Source organism: Glycine soja, chromosome 4, assembly GCF_004193775.1.
Source record: "Glycine soja cultivar W05 chromosome 4, ASM419377v2, whole genome shotgun sequence".
Lineage (NCBI taxonomy): Eukaryota > Viridiplantae > Streptophyta > Magnoliopsida > Fabales > Fabaceae > Glycine > Glycine soja.
The window spans coordinates 4,850,158-4,866,362 of NC_041005.1; the positions used below are offsets into that span (position 1 = coordinate 4,850,158).

The following is a 16,205-nucleotide window of genomic DNA, read 5'->3' on the forward strand; positions in this document are numbered from 1 at the left end:
GGAAAATTTTTGTTACTTATAATAGTGCTATCATATTCAAATAAAATTGTCTGAAATAAGTAAAAAAATATAATAAAAATAAATGTGTTTGATTTAAAAGTAATAAAGGATAAATATAAAAAAATAAATAAATGAATAAAAATATGTAAGAAATAAAGTATAAATAATCAATAAATCTCACATCCTTTTATTTATCTCTTCTGTGATTTCTCTTTAACCAAACATACATATATATTTTTGCAGCCATTGCTTTACTCTCTATTCTCTATCTTATTTCCCTTTCGCTGGAAAAAGGGTTAGAGATTTTGTTTTGGTAAAATTAGTTTTTATGTAACTAATTACTCAGTTTCACGTTAACCTAAGGATACAGAATAAAAAAAAAAAAACTCCATTAAAAAAATCACGCGTTGTGGTTGATAAAATAATCACTTAATAACTTAATTGTATTTCTGAGAGTATTACATTCAGTATTTATATTTGAGACATATTCCTCTATATCTACAAGTTTCATCCAAATTAAGCATGATGGGTTGATACAGCTAAACAATTTTAGAGATGTTTATTCCCTCAACTTAAATGTTTTTTTTTTGTAAATTTCTAACTATATTATAAGTTAAACCAAAAAAAATTTATCCTTTACTGTATACTTTTTTAAAAAACATGCATAATAAATTATGCTTAAATTTAATATTGATAAAGTTTTTTAATTTTGTTTCAGAATCATGTTTAAATCATTTTTTTTATAAAAATAAAATGTTTAACCCATTATATTTTTCTTAAACCCAATATTTATATATGTGTGCGGAAAAACAATTTGAAGAAATATGTACGTTTTTAGAAATAATTTGATATGTAAGATATTTTAAAAAATGTTAGAAAGGCCATGATGAACGATGGTTGCATGAAAAAAGAAAACAAAAAGAAGCATAGACAAAGAAACTTTCCGTAATGACGTCATGCTTAGCTGGTTGGTTTGTCCATGGGACATGGGAGAGTCAAGGGTGGATGGCGGCACGAGTGAAGTGCCACGTGGTCTAAAATATTCTGATCAACGGTTAGGCTTGTTGCTTTCAATATTTTAGACATTAGATCTTGTTATTAAGATATTAGTTAAAAAAAATTAAAAATATTGTAAAATTTATAAAAAAAAATTAAAAATATCATGAATAATATAATTTTTTAATTCTTAATAAAAATATTTTTGTTTTAAGTTTCTTAATAAATACTCTTGTTTATGCTTAACATTTGTCTTACATATTTTAGATGTTTTATTTATGTACTCTCCATCCTCTATCCTTTATCCTTTATCCTTTCTCTTCATACGTGTCGCTGTCTTAGTGAGTCACACAATTGAAATTCTCCCATTCAATTTAAATTACTTTGCTATGAGATACTATCCATGGACTTATCATGAAACTACAACATTCAGTGGGTGTTTGTTTTGAAAGATGGAAATAATTTGTGAAGATAAAAATGAGTTAAGGTTATTTGTTACAGACATATAGGTGAGAAATAAATTTGAAATTTCTATTTGTATTATTTTTTATTTATTTTTACTCTTATCTTTATCTTTCTTATCATTTCTTTTTTTTTTTCCATTCAAATATATATGCTTTTTATTTTATTTCTCACCTATTTCTACTCTTTTATTTTATTTCTATCTATTCTATTTCTTTTGTCTATACCAAACACAGCCTTAGAATGAAAAATAAAAATGCTTGTCATTTAGGATGTGTTTGATATTGAGGAATGGAAAAAGATGAAAAAGAATGAAAGTATTGGGGATGAAAAGGAAAGGAAGAGAGGAAAAAGAGAATATTAAGTTAGATTATTAGGTTGATATGAAAGATGGTGGAAAAGAGATTAAAGATTTAAATTAAAGTAATTTGGTAAATAAGGAAAAGAAAAAAAAAATAAATGAAAGAAGTAATTTTTGTAAAAAAAAAACAATAACAAAGTGACTTATAGTGTAATGCATGCTCCAATTAATTAAGTACGATAGATTAAATTACAGTGGTGTAATCTTGATAATTATTATATCATTTTTATAATTTAATATAAAATGTGATTTTTATTAATTCAACTGTTAAATTATATTTATATATATCAAAATCATTTGTATCAAATTTTGTTTAAATTAAACAACTACAATAAAAAGGTAATCAAATTATTTATATTTTAATATATTTTTAAAATATTTATATTATGTCAATTTTAATTATAACAAATGATTTTAAATTAATATGAAATTTTATATATATTATTTATGTGAAAGAAACTTTTATTCCAATAATAAATTTTAAGAAAATATTACACAATTCAAAGTTATAAAATGATAAAATAATTATTAAAGTTACATACATAATTTAATCTTCTTTTGACTACTGAGATATCATAAAACTTTTATTATTCAAGGCAAAAGTCAAATTTATCAAAGGTTATAACCTTTTTTTTTAGGTTCAACTTGTTAGTTTGATGAATTTGCCTAAGGAGTCAATTTAAGCATGATATATATATTACTATTTTTTTTTCAATTTTTAGCTAATTATACTAAATAAACATTAAAATATTTTTATTTTGCCCATATTTCAAAATATTAATATATTTTTCACTAAGTGGAGATACACGATAAGTATAAAAATTCAATTAATCATTCAATTGTAATGTCATCAATTAACTATTAGAATTTGGAAAGATAATTCAAATTTATAAAAAAATGTGATGCTAACAAAAAAAAATTATATGTAAAAAATAATGCATGAATAATTATTATAGAAAAAAAAACAAATACTGAATTGCTGAATGTTCGTATTTGCCATTAGATAACGTAGACTTCCACAACTGAACGAACGGACGAACCTGGTGCATGAATGAGAATCTAACTGCTTTATCATTAGTTTAAGTTAGCTTGTGACTTGGAAGTATATATATATATTATCACATTAATATTTTTTAAAAATTGGTATAACCAGAAAAAAATATAGAAAAACCCATAGTTAGACACATTTTTAACAACTAATAAAACAAAAAAAAATCAGATTATGAAGTAAATGTAAATTTGATATTCTTTCTGTTTTTTTTTTAACTTTCTTCTTTTTTTTTGCAAAATTGCATTGAAAATTAAAATATATCTATGATATATTGTAATTCTAATTTAGAAAATATAATTTGAATTTCAAAATAATTATCCGTTTATGCATCTTAGGCACTTCATAAAATCAAATTTCTTTGAAAAACTTGACTTACATAAACATTAATAAATAACATCAATATTATATATTAAGGAAATAATTTTAAAGAATTTTTTATTTTAATTTACTGTCCTTATAATTCCTTTATTTAAATCATGTGTTTGTTTTAATAATTTAAATTAAATAATTCTTTTATTATATTATTTGTGTACGTGATTAGGCTTTTTTTTATCATAAAAAAGAATTATTAATAATATTTTTGACACATTTTAATATTGGTTAAAATTTATTATAAAAAAATTGTTGGCTTTATTTTTTTTATTTAAGACGTTCTAGTCATAATCTATATCTTTATCTTTAAAAAAAACCTATATCTTTAATTTAGCAAAAAAATCAGAAAGAAGATTATAAAAAACTGAAAGAATATCAAATTTAATTTTATTTGATAATCTTATTTTTTATTTATTATATTTTATTAGTTATAAAATTCTTATTAATTGTGTTAAAAATGATGTGTTAGATCTGTGTCATACGTAGTGTAAGAGTTTCTCAAATTTTATAGAGGAAAAAAGATAGTTTGAAATATGTAGGAATAAGATGCGACCAGAATCCACGTGCAAAGGAGCAAAAGAATGAAATAATTAATAATGTGAATTATGTATATTGCTGATCGCTGCACCAAATTAGTAATGCTTTGTGGAGTAATATTTTTTTAGGGAAATCATGGAGTCTTTTTTTTTTTTTACAAAAGGCGTCAAGTGGATTATAACATAACTTTAATAACCTGATCAATGATTAAACCAAAAAGAATAAAGGCAAAAAAAAAAAACAATGAACAAAAACTCAATTTTCAAAAATTGAAAAGAACAATTTTAGATTCCGATTAAATAAGGTTTGAAAAAAAAAAGTTAATATAAACCATTTAAAAATTAATTAAAGTTAAGATTTTAATGTAAAAGCAAATTTAATTTATAAAACCTCAATGCAAAATGAGATTTAATTTTTTAAAATATATAAACTATTTGTTAAATTACAATGAAGTTGCTTTCTACAAGAAAAAATGCATAATAGAAAAGATAGTCACATTTAATAATGAGAACTTAAATTTATAATATAGGAACTGTTTTTTTACACGGAGAAAGGCAAAATAAAAAAACACATTAAACCAGTAAAGTCCAACACATTTGAGTTTTGTAAGTATATTATCATTTATTTCATTATTAAGATGGAAAAAATTTTGTTTAGAGAAACAAAATCAACTTTAATGATGTCTAAATCTCGAAACAAATTAATTTTTTATTATTAGTCACAGGATGTCTGCGATACAAGAAAAATAACACATTAAAATAATACTTTAAAAACATTAATATATTTATTAAATATTTCATATCCATTCTTTGATTTTCAGTAACAAATTTCTCAAATATTTGCACAATTTTATAAGAAAAGAAAAGTCAAACTCTCTCATAAAAAAAGTAAAAAGAAAATGCAGAAATAATTAATAATAGTAATTCTATGAATGATGCCAACAATATATACTACATACATTGAAAATCACTTAATATATACCCAAAAAATGGAAACCCACTTGGATCAGTAAAGACACCCACCAACAAATAAAGAAAAGTTTAGTTAATAGGGTGACAAATTATAGCAGGGAAAGATGAAAAATCTAAAAAATATAAAAAATTAGTTATGTTGATTATTTTATTATTAGGATTTAATATTTAATGATTAATTTAATAATAAAGTATAGTTTTTGAAGATTAATTTAATATTAAATTATAAAATGTACACATTAATTTTTCATTAAATTACATGCATAATTAATTTGTTATATTTTTTTACATATTCAGATATTAAATTTAAAATTATGATTTTTCAAACATGAATTTATTAGAGCCTCTTAATTTTAAGGATAAATTTGGTTATTTATAATAAAAAATTAGAAAAAAAAGGATGAAACCCTTCTATTCATGATTTTAAATTTAATAGTAATTAAGACACTATTAACAGAGAATATTTATTAAAAATAGATTAAAAAAAACTATGGTAAGAATATTATATTTATGATGTTTTTAATTCTGCTTAATACGTATACCTAATATGAATTTCTTTTCAGAAGTTGAAAACGTCACTTGTATAATCAGCGTGATAGTGGTGATAGTCGAAAGAAGGAAAAAGCATTGCGTTTATTCCGTGTAGCCTTTCTCGTAGATTCCAGGAAAAGCGAGGCTATTTTCGGTATTTCCGCATTTTCTTCTTAAACAACAAATAAAAGGAGCAAGCAACACTAGCATTAATTGTGTTCTGTTCAGTGTAACTAAACACAAACCCCAAAAACCAAAATCACAACTCCCAAAGCAAAAACCCAAATCCCAAATGATAGTAGTAACATGAGATGACAGACGACCGCGTGCATCCAATCCCAAACCTAGCTATGTCTCCGGCCACCGCCCACTGGACCTCTGACGCCATCCACGGCGGACCCCTCCGTCGTGTCGACCTCGACTCCGGCACCAACGGCTGGGCCTCCCCTCCCGGTGACCTCTTCCTCCTCCGCTCCCCCAATTATTTCACCAAACGCCAGAAATCACCCGCCGGCGACTACCTCCTCTCCCCCTCCGGTATGGACTGGCTCAAATCCCAATCCAAACTCGACAACGTCCTCTCCCGGCCCGACAACCGCATGGCCCAGGCCCTCCGCCAGGCCCAGGCCCAAGGCAAATCCCTCAAAAGCTTCATCTTCGCAGTCAACCTTCAAGTCCCTGGAAAAGAACATCACAGCGCGGTCTTCTACTTCTCAACCGACGAACCGATAACCTCCGGTTCGCTCCTCTCCCGGTTCATCGAGGGCGACGACGCGTTCCGAAACCAGCGGTTCAAGCTCGTGAACCGGATCGTGAAGGGTCCATGGATCGTGAAAAAGGCTGTGGGGAATTACAGCGCTTGCTTATTGGGAAAGGCGCTGACGTGCAACTATCACAGAGGACCAAACTACTTCGAGATTGACGTGGACATTGGGAGCAGCGCCATCGCCAACGCTATCCTGCGCCTCGCGCTGGGGTATGTTACCAGCGTCACCATCGATATGGGGTTTGTTGTGGAGGCGCAGAGCGAGGAGGAGCTGCCGGAGAGGCTCATCGGAGCGGTTAGGGTTTGCCAGATGGAGATGTCCGCCGCCACCGTCGTCGATGCCCCCAACGCGCCGCGCGGTAACAAGGTCAATCACCTAAGCGGTAACGACGAGTAACTAATTGAAAAATAATAACAATGAGTTTTTTTTTTGTTTTACATAAAAATTACTATTTAGATTACTTAATTTGATTTCACCAACTGCTTGGTCCTCGTTCTTGGTGTAATTTTAGGCTTTTTTTTTTCGGGGAGTAATAAATATTCACTCAATTCGGTCCATTGGAATTATTGTTATTATTTTTTGTTTTGTGTGAGTTTTTTTTACCCTCCCCGTACATCAAGAGAGAAAAAGATGACGACTAATTTAGAATTTAACAAGAAGATAAACTCAAAAACTACTAAAATAATTTAATTTTAACTTTAACGTAGTAATCATGTTTTGTTTGTGTTTAGAAAATTGGAAGTGGGGAAGGGCTAAGAAGGTTGTTGGCATTATTAGTGCATTGTGATTGTGCACGTTGGTGTTTATGACATTTATTTAGAGGATAGGTTTGGTCGGTGAATCTTTTGGGTTGGTGGGCATCTAGGCTAGTGAAGAAATGTGGTGGATGTGAATGGAACCGCACATGGTGTGGAAAAGTTGCATTAAACGCAACACTCTATTGCTTTCAAGGGTTGAAATGAAAACCGCAACGCATGTTGGACATTCTCTAGTGGACAAAGATGCTGGTAAGATATACTCTCTTTTATTAGTTAAGTTTTACTGAAAAAGACTAATATTTTGTGAGACTCACTGTTATTTGTTGTGCTCTTTAATTGAATAGAAAAAGAAATTTGATTGAAGAAAATTGTGGTTCTGTATTGACCAATAAATACTACAATGGAGCGGGCGATTTGGTTTTATTATGATTCATAACTCCTCCGAAGTCCAAATCATTGATAAACAAAGGTTGTTAATTTTGAGAATCAAACCGCAAATAGAACGTACCTTTTGCGTCGTTTTAAGATACTTCTATTCTATTGGACGGTAACATTGAGAGATGCTCTACGATTATGGGACAGCTATGATGATGATTAATATTTTATTCTTCCTCCACTGTCTTCTTGTTCTGAATATAGGCTTTATTAGAGCTTTTGGTTTTTAATCTCAAGAGCCGGATGTGAAGTTCTGTCACAGAATAGTACTAATAATTAATATAAAAATGTGTTAGGTTAACAGTCTCGTTTGGTTATAGCTTTAATCAGGATTATCTTGCGTGTGCCATTCATTCATTTTTTGTATTTTTCCTATTTAATACTACTATGTATGATCAAGATCAATAATGACCGTTTGTCTCTTTATCTGCCGTTTTTCAGTGCCTAAGATGTTTTCTTTTTCTTTTTGGTCACTGTCCAAAATGTTTCCAAATAAGCTATTCTGTGAATAAGGTGAAGCCCCTGGCCCCTGCAATTGACTTAGTTTAAGGGCTCAAAACGTTGTAGAAAAATGAAGACTACATGGTTAAAAAAGAAAAAAAAAATAGTATACGAGTTTAAGTTATTTCGGAGTAGAAAAGTATTTTTTATTTCAATTTCAACGTAGGTTGAAATCAACATGTCCTTAGAGTAAAATTTCATTTTCTCGGAACTTTTTTTAACTGGCAAGCTATATCCAAGAGTCATACCTGGTTGCGTAGCACATGGTTAGACTTAGCCAATCTGATTCTATTTTAATCACTTCTTATTTATTTATTATTTCCCAAGAACAACAATTGGTATTTGAATATCAACGTAATCAAATTCAAAGCAAGTTGTTACCTCAGGATGAGGAAAAGCGACACTGGAAAAACAATCCAGTTGGGCGCCCAATATCTTAACGCCGATTTTTCTGAAACTTCAAAACAGCTATTCAATTACACTTGCTCTTCTTAGAGGAAAAAAAAAAGTAGAGTAACACTATTTCTCCCGAATAAATTCTCCAATATTTTTCAATTACTTGAAAAAATAAATAAAAAATAACAACTTAATATATTCTTGTAAACTTGAAACCAATCAATAATACTATCCTCTTAATTGCCTCGGGTTCAGGACTTTGGGTTAAATATCTTCTATGCTCTAACTATATTTCACATATGTCATGTGTATGCTTGGCAAACCGGTTATCTGCCATCTAATTGTTCTTTTCCTCCGTTTGCTACTTGCTCAAATTCACCATTTTAACATGCCAATTATATTTTACAACAGTATACTTTTTTTTTTTTTTTACTTTTTCTGATGGCTATTTGGACAATATGTACACAGTTTATTTTTGATGCATAACTTCTTTACAAACAAATAATTCTTTAACATAATTTGCCGGCGAACGGGTATTATAATATATAATGCGGTAGTATGATGGAAATGTGATGTGTACAATGAAATGATGCTAATAATTCACTCACTCATTCATAGGAACGACCTCTTCCATGAAATCAATCACTTGTTCGGTTTCAATTCCCTTGGCCTCATATTCCTCCTCTTCATCACTAGCTTCTGTCTCTTTAGCTTCTCTTGTTCATGCAATCTCTTCCATTCTTCTTTAACATCCTCCTCTTGTTTCTATCCTGCTCCCTTAACAGCATTGAAACATCTTGGTCCTCTGCCTCATACTTCTTGCTATACTTCTTCAAGTTCTTACTCATCTCCTCCTCTTTCTCAGGACTCAGTGGTGACGGTGGCCTTGGCCGCCACAAAAACTGTCATTAGAAGCCGAAGGAGAATATGTCATTCCTGAATATACACAATCTCAGAGAAAAAAAATTATCACATGACATAAATAGAACAACTACCAGAACTAGCATATTGAAAATGGTCATTTTTAGACCTCACCAATGATTTACCAATACATAAAATCGTAAAAAGTAAGTAAAAACTATTCAATTCAAACATAGCATGCACCATGGAGAAAGGTTAGTATACCTATTCCCTTCTTAAAACAGAAGTCTCAGTTGTTCCAATTGTTTAACAAGTTACTGAATATGACCCTACAATTGCATTGCATGCATGTCATTAACATGTAATTTAAAAACATAGTCAGACAGCTTAGAGCCAAAGTTGATGGAGGAAGTACCTGAAAGAAATTATCCTTTAAAAACATATATTGAACCCATTTTCCATTTCATGAACTGAAGTCACCCAAGTTGCAGAGAAAGATTGAACAATAAATCTCAAAAAATTATCAAGTAGTTCATAGTTCTGATTAATCTCTACGACAAGTACTCAAATTTTTTAATTTAAAATACAAAATTAATAACATTCGACTACATATCATGTGAAGATCTGCATGTCATTTACCTTCCGGTAGGATCCCATTCAACACTGGTCGCCATAAAATGCTCGGCCATGGCCATAGTTTCAAGCTCATCCACATTATAAAATTCAAGTTGTCCATTTAAGCCTTTCAACCCTGCAAGTACTACAAAGCAACCAACATGTGACCAAAAAAAGGAATTTGCTTGCTTGCCCTTGAGAGTAGTGAGCTTTGACACTCAAGTAAAAACTGGCACCATCACCATGAATCACTGCAAACCTATGTCCCTTTGGCTCTCAGGCAAATGCAATGGTCTTGCCATTTTTATTCTCAAGCTCCAACACTTTTATGGGCATGTCTCGCTCTTTTATACGAAAAAGCTCAAAGCCCGTATATGTGCTTTTCTTGGTTTTTGTATATCGATCAACCTTAACAGCAAGGTACTCTCCATTGCTTTGCCAGTGCATCTTGTAATCACTAACACTAAAAAGATTCTTCTGTCTGAGTTCCTCTTTACTGGGGATCTGAACCAAACTCACCTGTAATACATAATATATATATATATATATATAAAACAGTGCTCCAACATTGCATAAATTAATAAAATGCACTTACACTAGCAGGTTGGTTTTCACCACACAAATCAGGAACAAAAAGTGAAAGGATTGGATCAGTTGGTGACCAGCTGAAATCCATTACACTCTCAAACTTTCAGGACTTCTTGTCAATGAGAGAAAATGTCTTTGTCTCATATACAGAGATCATGTTTTTACCGAGTCTAGCAAAGTATTTGTCACCATTTCCTCCACCCCATCTGAAAAAACAATAATAACATCCCTCCACTAAGCCAATAACACATGAGCAAAATCATAAGAAAATAATTGTTGTAATTGATTGATTAAATTAACCATCATCATTATCTAGGCCAGAGAAAAATCAAAGAAAAACCTGAAAATGGGCCATGAAACTCCTCCTGTGACACCTCCAGTAGCAAAATCATCAGCACTTCCATTGAAATTTCTCATTATTTTCCCAGTTCTCACGTCAAAAATATTTAGCACAACCCTCTAAAGAGTAAACTGAATTCAGAAATAATGCCAAAGAATCAATGGGAAAAAAGTTAATCTGAAGAAGTGAATGGTTACATTTGCATCTCCAGTATTACTTGGTTCATGGCTACTATAAGTTACCAAATATTTCTCACCGGGTGAAAAATCAATAAATTTAACCTGCAGTCGATATATCTCCAACACTAAGTAATGAGAACCTAGAGCATATCAAACAATGCATGACCAAAAATTAAGCTGGGGATGAGCATAACGCATTATAGGATTGAATGCCGTGGCAGCTCCCCAAACCTTTACTCCTTGCCTATGTACCGTGGCCAAGTATGTCCCCAGTGGAGACCATAGTACAAAACTTTCATTCCAAAGCAGCACATGTAAACACATTAAACACCAAGCGATGAAGCATGCAAAATATATATGATGGGGAAATTATTAACGAAATATGGGAGGACAAAAGGTTTCACTCACGACATGAAGTTATAAACCAGGTCAGGTTTCAAATGTCTTTCATCATCACATAACCTCAGTATCAGAACCAGCATGAATCACAAATTGGTCTCGGGCTTTTGGGTCAGTCATCCAATATTGAAGATTTTCCTGTCACAGTTCCAATTGCAAAGTTGAGAGAAATATGTACTTGTCATACATTCTTAATCGGAGAACACTGCATGAAATATTATGGTCAATTCTAAACCACGTAGTATAGCATATAAAATGAGTAAGGAAAGCAGAATGGAAAACACTACAGAGAAAAGAGAAAAAAAGATTTTGTTTCTTGATTAAACTGTTATAACTATTGATAATCGATTAAACGCAATACCACAGGTTTATACGGATTGGTTTCAGGTGGAGTGATTGGAGTCCACTCAAGAACCTGTCAAAGTCATTTAACATATTCACATAACAGATATGAGAGCGATCCAACCTGTATCCACGAGTCTTCTCTTTAGCAAGCCCAGCTTCCTACAATGACACACAAATGAGTCATGGAGTTAAAAAAAGACATTTCATCTTGCAGAAATAATTTTCATTAGTAACTCAGTAAGTATTATTATTAGTCACATTAATAGTTAGTGACCTGAGGTGTATTATACTCAATAAAGCAATAACCCAAGGTTTTGTCAGTGACATGACTAACAGGCATCCAAAAGCCATCTTCCCTTATAGTAAGGCCAATCTGACAGTAGATTTTTCTGATTACACCTTCGAGCTTCTCAAACTTGTATGGAGGAACAACTATGATGTGGCCAAACCCAATATCAAATTTCAAATTGTCCTCTTGTACATCATTCTCATCGCTGCCATTTCTAATCTAAAAAAGGTTGAATAATATTAGGATGAATAAATCATCAATTTGATATTTTTGAAGTATTACTGTCTTTCTAAATTGTTTTTTAGAGTAAGAAAACTTATTTAAGTAGTAGTACTATTGCGATAACGTTATTAAGTAGTACTAATACAAATCATGTTAAATAGCCTTTTAAAATCACCAAAAAATATTAAATAGTAGTTTTATAAATCATATTAAATAGCCTTTAAATAATAAAAAATATTTTAAATTAATTCCTAAATTTTACTATAAACAAATCAATTTAGGAAACATCCTATACTTTAGGCATTATTTGAACAATTTTATAATTTTAAAACTATTTAAGAGAGAAAACAATAGTTGGAGGACAAAATTCATATTTAACCCATAGTATTTATAATTCCGAGGCATATATTTGTTGACCGTGTTAGGAATAATAGTACTCCCAGTCCCAGCCGGGCAGCACTTGCTTGCCTCAATCTCTTTCATCACACTAACATCCACTCACAAAATTGCTCTCTCTTTTTATCTTTCAAATACAGTATTATTTATTTTTGAACCCCTAACCTACTTTCAGTATCAATATTTATAGCCATTTCTCATTTCTGACCTGTCACTAGTCTCTGATTCAATTGCTTAGCTGTTTTTTTTACAACAGTATCTTGGAGTGCAAGTTTGAAAAATGGTGATGAAGGTGCAGAGGAGACCAACCCAAGACTTGACAATTTTGCCGAGAAAGTAGACTCTTTTTTTTTTCTCTCATTTATTTTAACTTTAACGTATTTCTTTTTTTTTTTTTGTTCTTCTTTTTGTTTTTGTCTGAACGTTTGTAAATTGGACTTAGACCGAACATTATTTGTGTGAAGTGAGTTCAAGTAGCCTAATTTATTTCAATTAGATTTTGTCTGATGGGCTCAAAGGAGCCCAATTTGGTTTTTCTTCACTTGAGAATTCTGATTAAAATAAAATATAAACAAAACTGAGTGTTTACAAGCTTCTATTGAAGACACTGCCTCTGTTAATAATTTAAGCCAGCAATTGGTTACTTAGGAGACTATAAATAACACTGTTATGTGTATCTTCATCTCCGAATTATCATTTTACTCCATTCAATTAGAATTGAGTTGTTCTTTCTCTCTGTTGTTCTTCATTGTCATGGATTCTTCTCATACTTAGAATTTATGCAAGAAGGATAGTTTAGGGGATGAAAAATATTATGACATTATTAGTACACTAATAAATATAACATATTTAAATTTAAATAAAATTAACAATGTGTATTATGTGTTGGAACTTTTTGACTTAATGCATCCAAGTTGAACATGCTAGGTTTCCACAATAATTTCTCCCCACTACAAACGGCGATGCTTCCACCTTTGTATAATGCACCATGCAGTAGTGAAGGGGAACTCGTTGTGACCTTTCCTCCAAATCCAATTATAATGTTACAATATTAAAGTTCAATTAGGATTCTACTGTCTGAAACCCTCTTTAAAAAGAAAGTTAATAAACTACAATTAGTATGTCATAACATGTTAATTTTAGTCAAACTAGACCGTTTCTGAAAAACAGATCAGAGGACAACAAAGAATGGAGAAAGAAGTAGAACATGACAAATAAAATAATTTAGAAACACTATTGTTAGGATTACACCATTTTTTTTTTCCTTGTGCATTAGTTGATGCAAAAGATATTCGAATTTCACCCTCATCACCACTTTTTACTCCAACACTAGTGAGCTTCAAGAAAGACTGACCCCAATTTTTTTTTTAGAAAAGCTCTTGATCATTTGCAAAATCCTCCACCAACTTCCTTGTGCTACCATTGCTAATCAAAACAGAATCTGATTGGAATAGCCCTTTGTGGGCCAGAAGATTTTGGTAGTACATGTTGTCAAAGACCTTTGAAGTTTCAGGATCATTGTTCACTGTTACAGATGGTTGGACACCAGCTGGACACTGTTTCATTAGCTCATTAGCATAGTCACTGTATAGGGTTTTGTCAATGAGCCTAAGATTTCCCTTTGAATCTTCTTGAAAACGATCCCTGAATGAGCTGCAATGTGCTGTTCCAATGGTATGAGCTCCTGAAAAGCTTAAATATCACTAAATAAGTATGTAGCACTAGCGTGATATCAAAGCAAACAATGTGAAAGGTTAATATAGTAATGGTTGACAATGAATTACCTTATAAGATACTAATGCCAATGCCAAACACCCTGGCTTGAATATATTCAAAATATTTAAATAAACAACAACACATATTCAAAATATTTAAATAAACAACAACACATTATCGTATTTAAATAAATATAACATACACAACTTAATAATTTTCAGAATCATTAGACTCAATTCTTTGATTCTCCTAATATGGATTTTAGATTCTTCAAAGGATTTAATTCGTATTTCATACCATAACGTCTTATTCTCTTTCCATAATAATTTCATCCTCATCTCATATGAAAGTATCTATCATATAATTCAAAATTATCAATTTATGATATCAATAATACGTCATTCACAATCATACTTAAATAAACACACAATGTAATCACTCAAGCACAAAACACAGACATACTTGTGAGAAAATATCACAAAGTAACATCAATTCACATAACATGTATATATTACTCGTGCTCTAACTTTTCCCTTAGTACTATCATGTATCCTAACTTACAATTATTATATTACAAAATTTAGGTCTATGACATCCAGATTCTTGTCCTTAACTAGCACCGTGATTTTAAAAGGTAAGACTCCAATATACGTAATCATAATAGGAGGTCCCTTTAACAATTTAAAGGAATAGATACTACTGGAATTTTTTTTTCTTTATATTTTAAAACACATGTATCCCATATCTCTCTTTTCCTTGAACTCCTCCATCAAGTTCATCTCTTGTTAGGTCTGACATTTGAAGCAACTGAAACCATCCCATCTCTCCTACCTGTAGGAATCATAGTCCTTGGTTCACCAGCCTGTTCTCAAGTGCCCTTCAAGTTAATAACCGTACCAAAAGAGGTGTCTTGCCAATATGCCATTGAACAATGTCAGCCATGCAATGAGGTAGAACTTACTATTTCAACAGCATCTCCAGCAGCTAGAGCTATTATGTCTGCACAAGAAACAGTTCTAGGGCAGAATTTCTCTAGGATCCTTTTTGCTGAATCTATAACTGAAAATCCTCCGACAGACCTATTTCCTGGATCACTTTGTTCTGTATTGTTCCCTTGTAGCATCAAAGAAACATCCCTGCATATAATAAAGTGATCCATTTCATCAAGGAAATTCACTGCAAGCTACAATTGTAAATGCATGCAAACTCCTCGGTTATCTTAACTTCAATCACTTTTTGAGTTTTCCATTATACAATTGGTTTTATCTGTAAGGAAACTCACTGTAAGCAACAATCGTAAATGCATGCAACCTCTTTGGTCATCTTCACTTCAATCACATTTGAATTTTCCATTACACAATTGGTTTTGTATTTGGTGAATGTTTAATTAGGAGACAAATCCCTCAGGAAAAAGGTTATAATAAAACAAATTAAACAGAAAATGTGATCTCCCAAAAAGGGGGCATCATAAAATATTGGTGGCTGAATTTAGTACTTTACAATTAGAATAAGAAGAAAAGCACATTTGCTGAAACAGTTGAACACTAACCACCACAAAGCAATCATGGAAAACCAAGCGAAGGACCTTTCCAGGAATAGTAGTATCAGTAGAAGAGGATGAGCTGACTATGTTTCTTATGATAGACTCTTGTGATGGACATGCAGCTGCATAGAAGTTAAAAGAGAGGCTACCCTTTACAAGGGCAACAAAAGAAAACATAAAAAGAGAAGAAACTGCTATGGAAAGAGTTCCTGTTTTTGTCTCCATAGAACCAACTTTTTTAGTGGTTTTGGGACAGTGTTTTCAGTGTGCCTAGTCTTCCTTCCACTTGATAATGATACATACATATCATAAAAGGTAGAGTAGAAGTAACCAGGAAATTGTACATATAACTACATTTATGTGGTTGGGTGAAGTCAGTAGGTAGATAGAAGGTTTGGTTATGCAGTTCCCCCTTACCAATTACTAGATGACTTCTCTCATCAAGCATTTAAAGATGCTTCCAGGTAACTCTTAATTGTTATACTAAGAAAAGGTGCTAAAATTAGTGAAATGCTAAACAAGTGTTTTGGTACTCTCATTGCCCCTGATCAACTTCAAAGGCACTTTGTATTTG

The 16,205-nt window shown here is 31.2% G+C and overlaps 2 protein-coding genes and 1 pseudogene across 2 annotated transcripts; 1 reads left to right on the forward strand and 2 right to left on the reverse strand.

Annotated features, from left to right (window-relative positions):
• Positions 1-5,482: 5,482 nt before the first annotated feature.
• LOC114408889 (protein ENHANCED DISEASE RESISTANCE 2-like) lies at positions 5,483-7,646 on the forward strand. The gene is made up of 2 exons (XM_028372088.1): positions 5,483-7,055; positions 7,151-7,646. The coding sequence occupies exon 1, from the start codon at positions 5,593-5,595 to the stop codon at positions 6,442-6,444; it is 852 nt and encodes a 283-aa protein (XP_028227889.1). The 5' UTR covers positions 5,483-5,592; the 3' UTR covers positions 6,445-7,055; positions 7,151-7,646.
• Positions 7,647-8,587: 941 nt separating this feature from the next.
• On the reverse strand, positions 8,588-12,459 carry LOC114408327 (annotated as a pseudogene).
• A 1,114-nt stretch (positions 12,460-13,573) lies between these two features.
• Positions 13,574-16,005, reverse strand: LOC114408891 (peroxidase 18-like). The gene is made up of 3 exons (XM_028372090.1): positions 15,638-16,005; positions 14,920-15,224; positions 13,574-14,056 (listed from the first exon to the last, which is right to left on the reverse strand). Exons 2-3 carry the CDS (start codon positions 14,930-14,932, stop codon positions 13,740-13,742), a joined length of 330 nt encoding a protein of 109 aa, XP_028227891.1. The 5' UTR covers positions 14,933-15,224; positions 15,638-16,005; the 3' UTR covers positions 13,574-13,739.
• Between the last annotated feature and the right edge of the window lie 200 nt (positions 16,006-16,205).

Coding starts and splice junctions, on each gene's coding strand:
- LOC114408889 (XM_028372088.1), top strand. CDS start 5,593: ATGACAGACGACCGCGTGCATCCAATCCCAAACCTAGCTATGTCTCCG.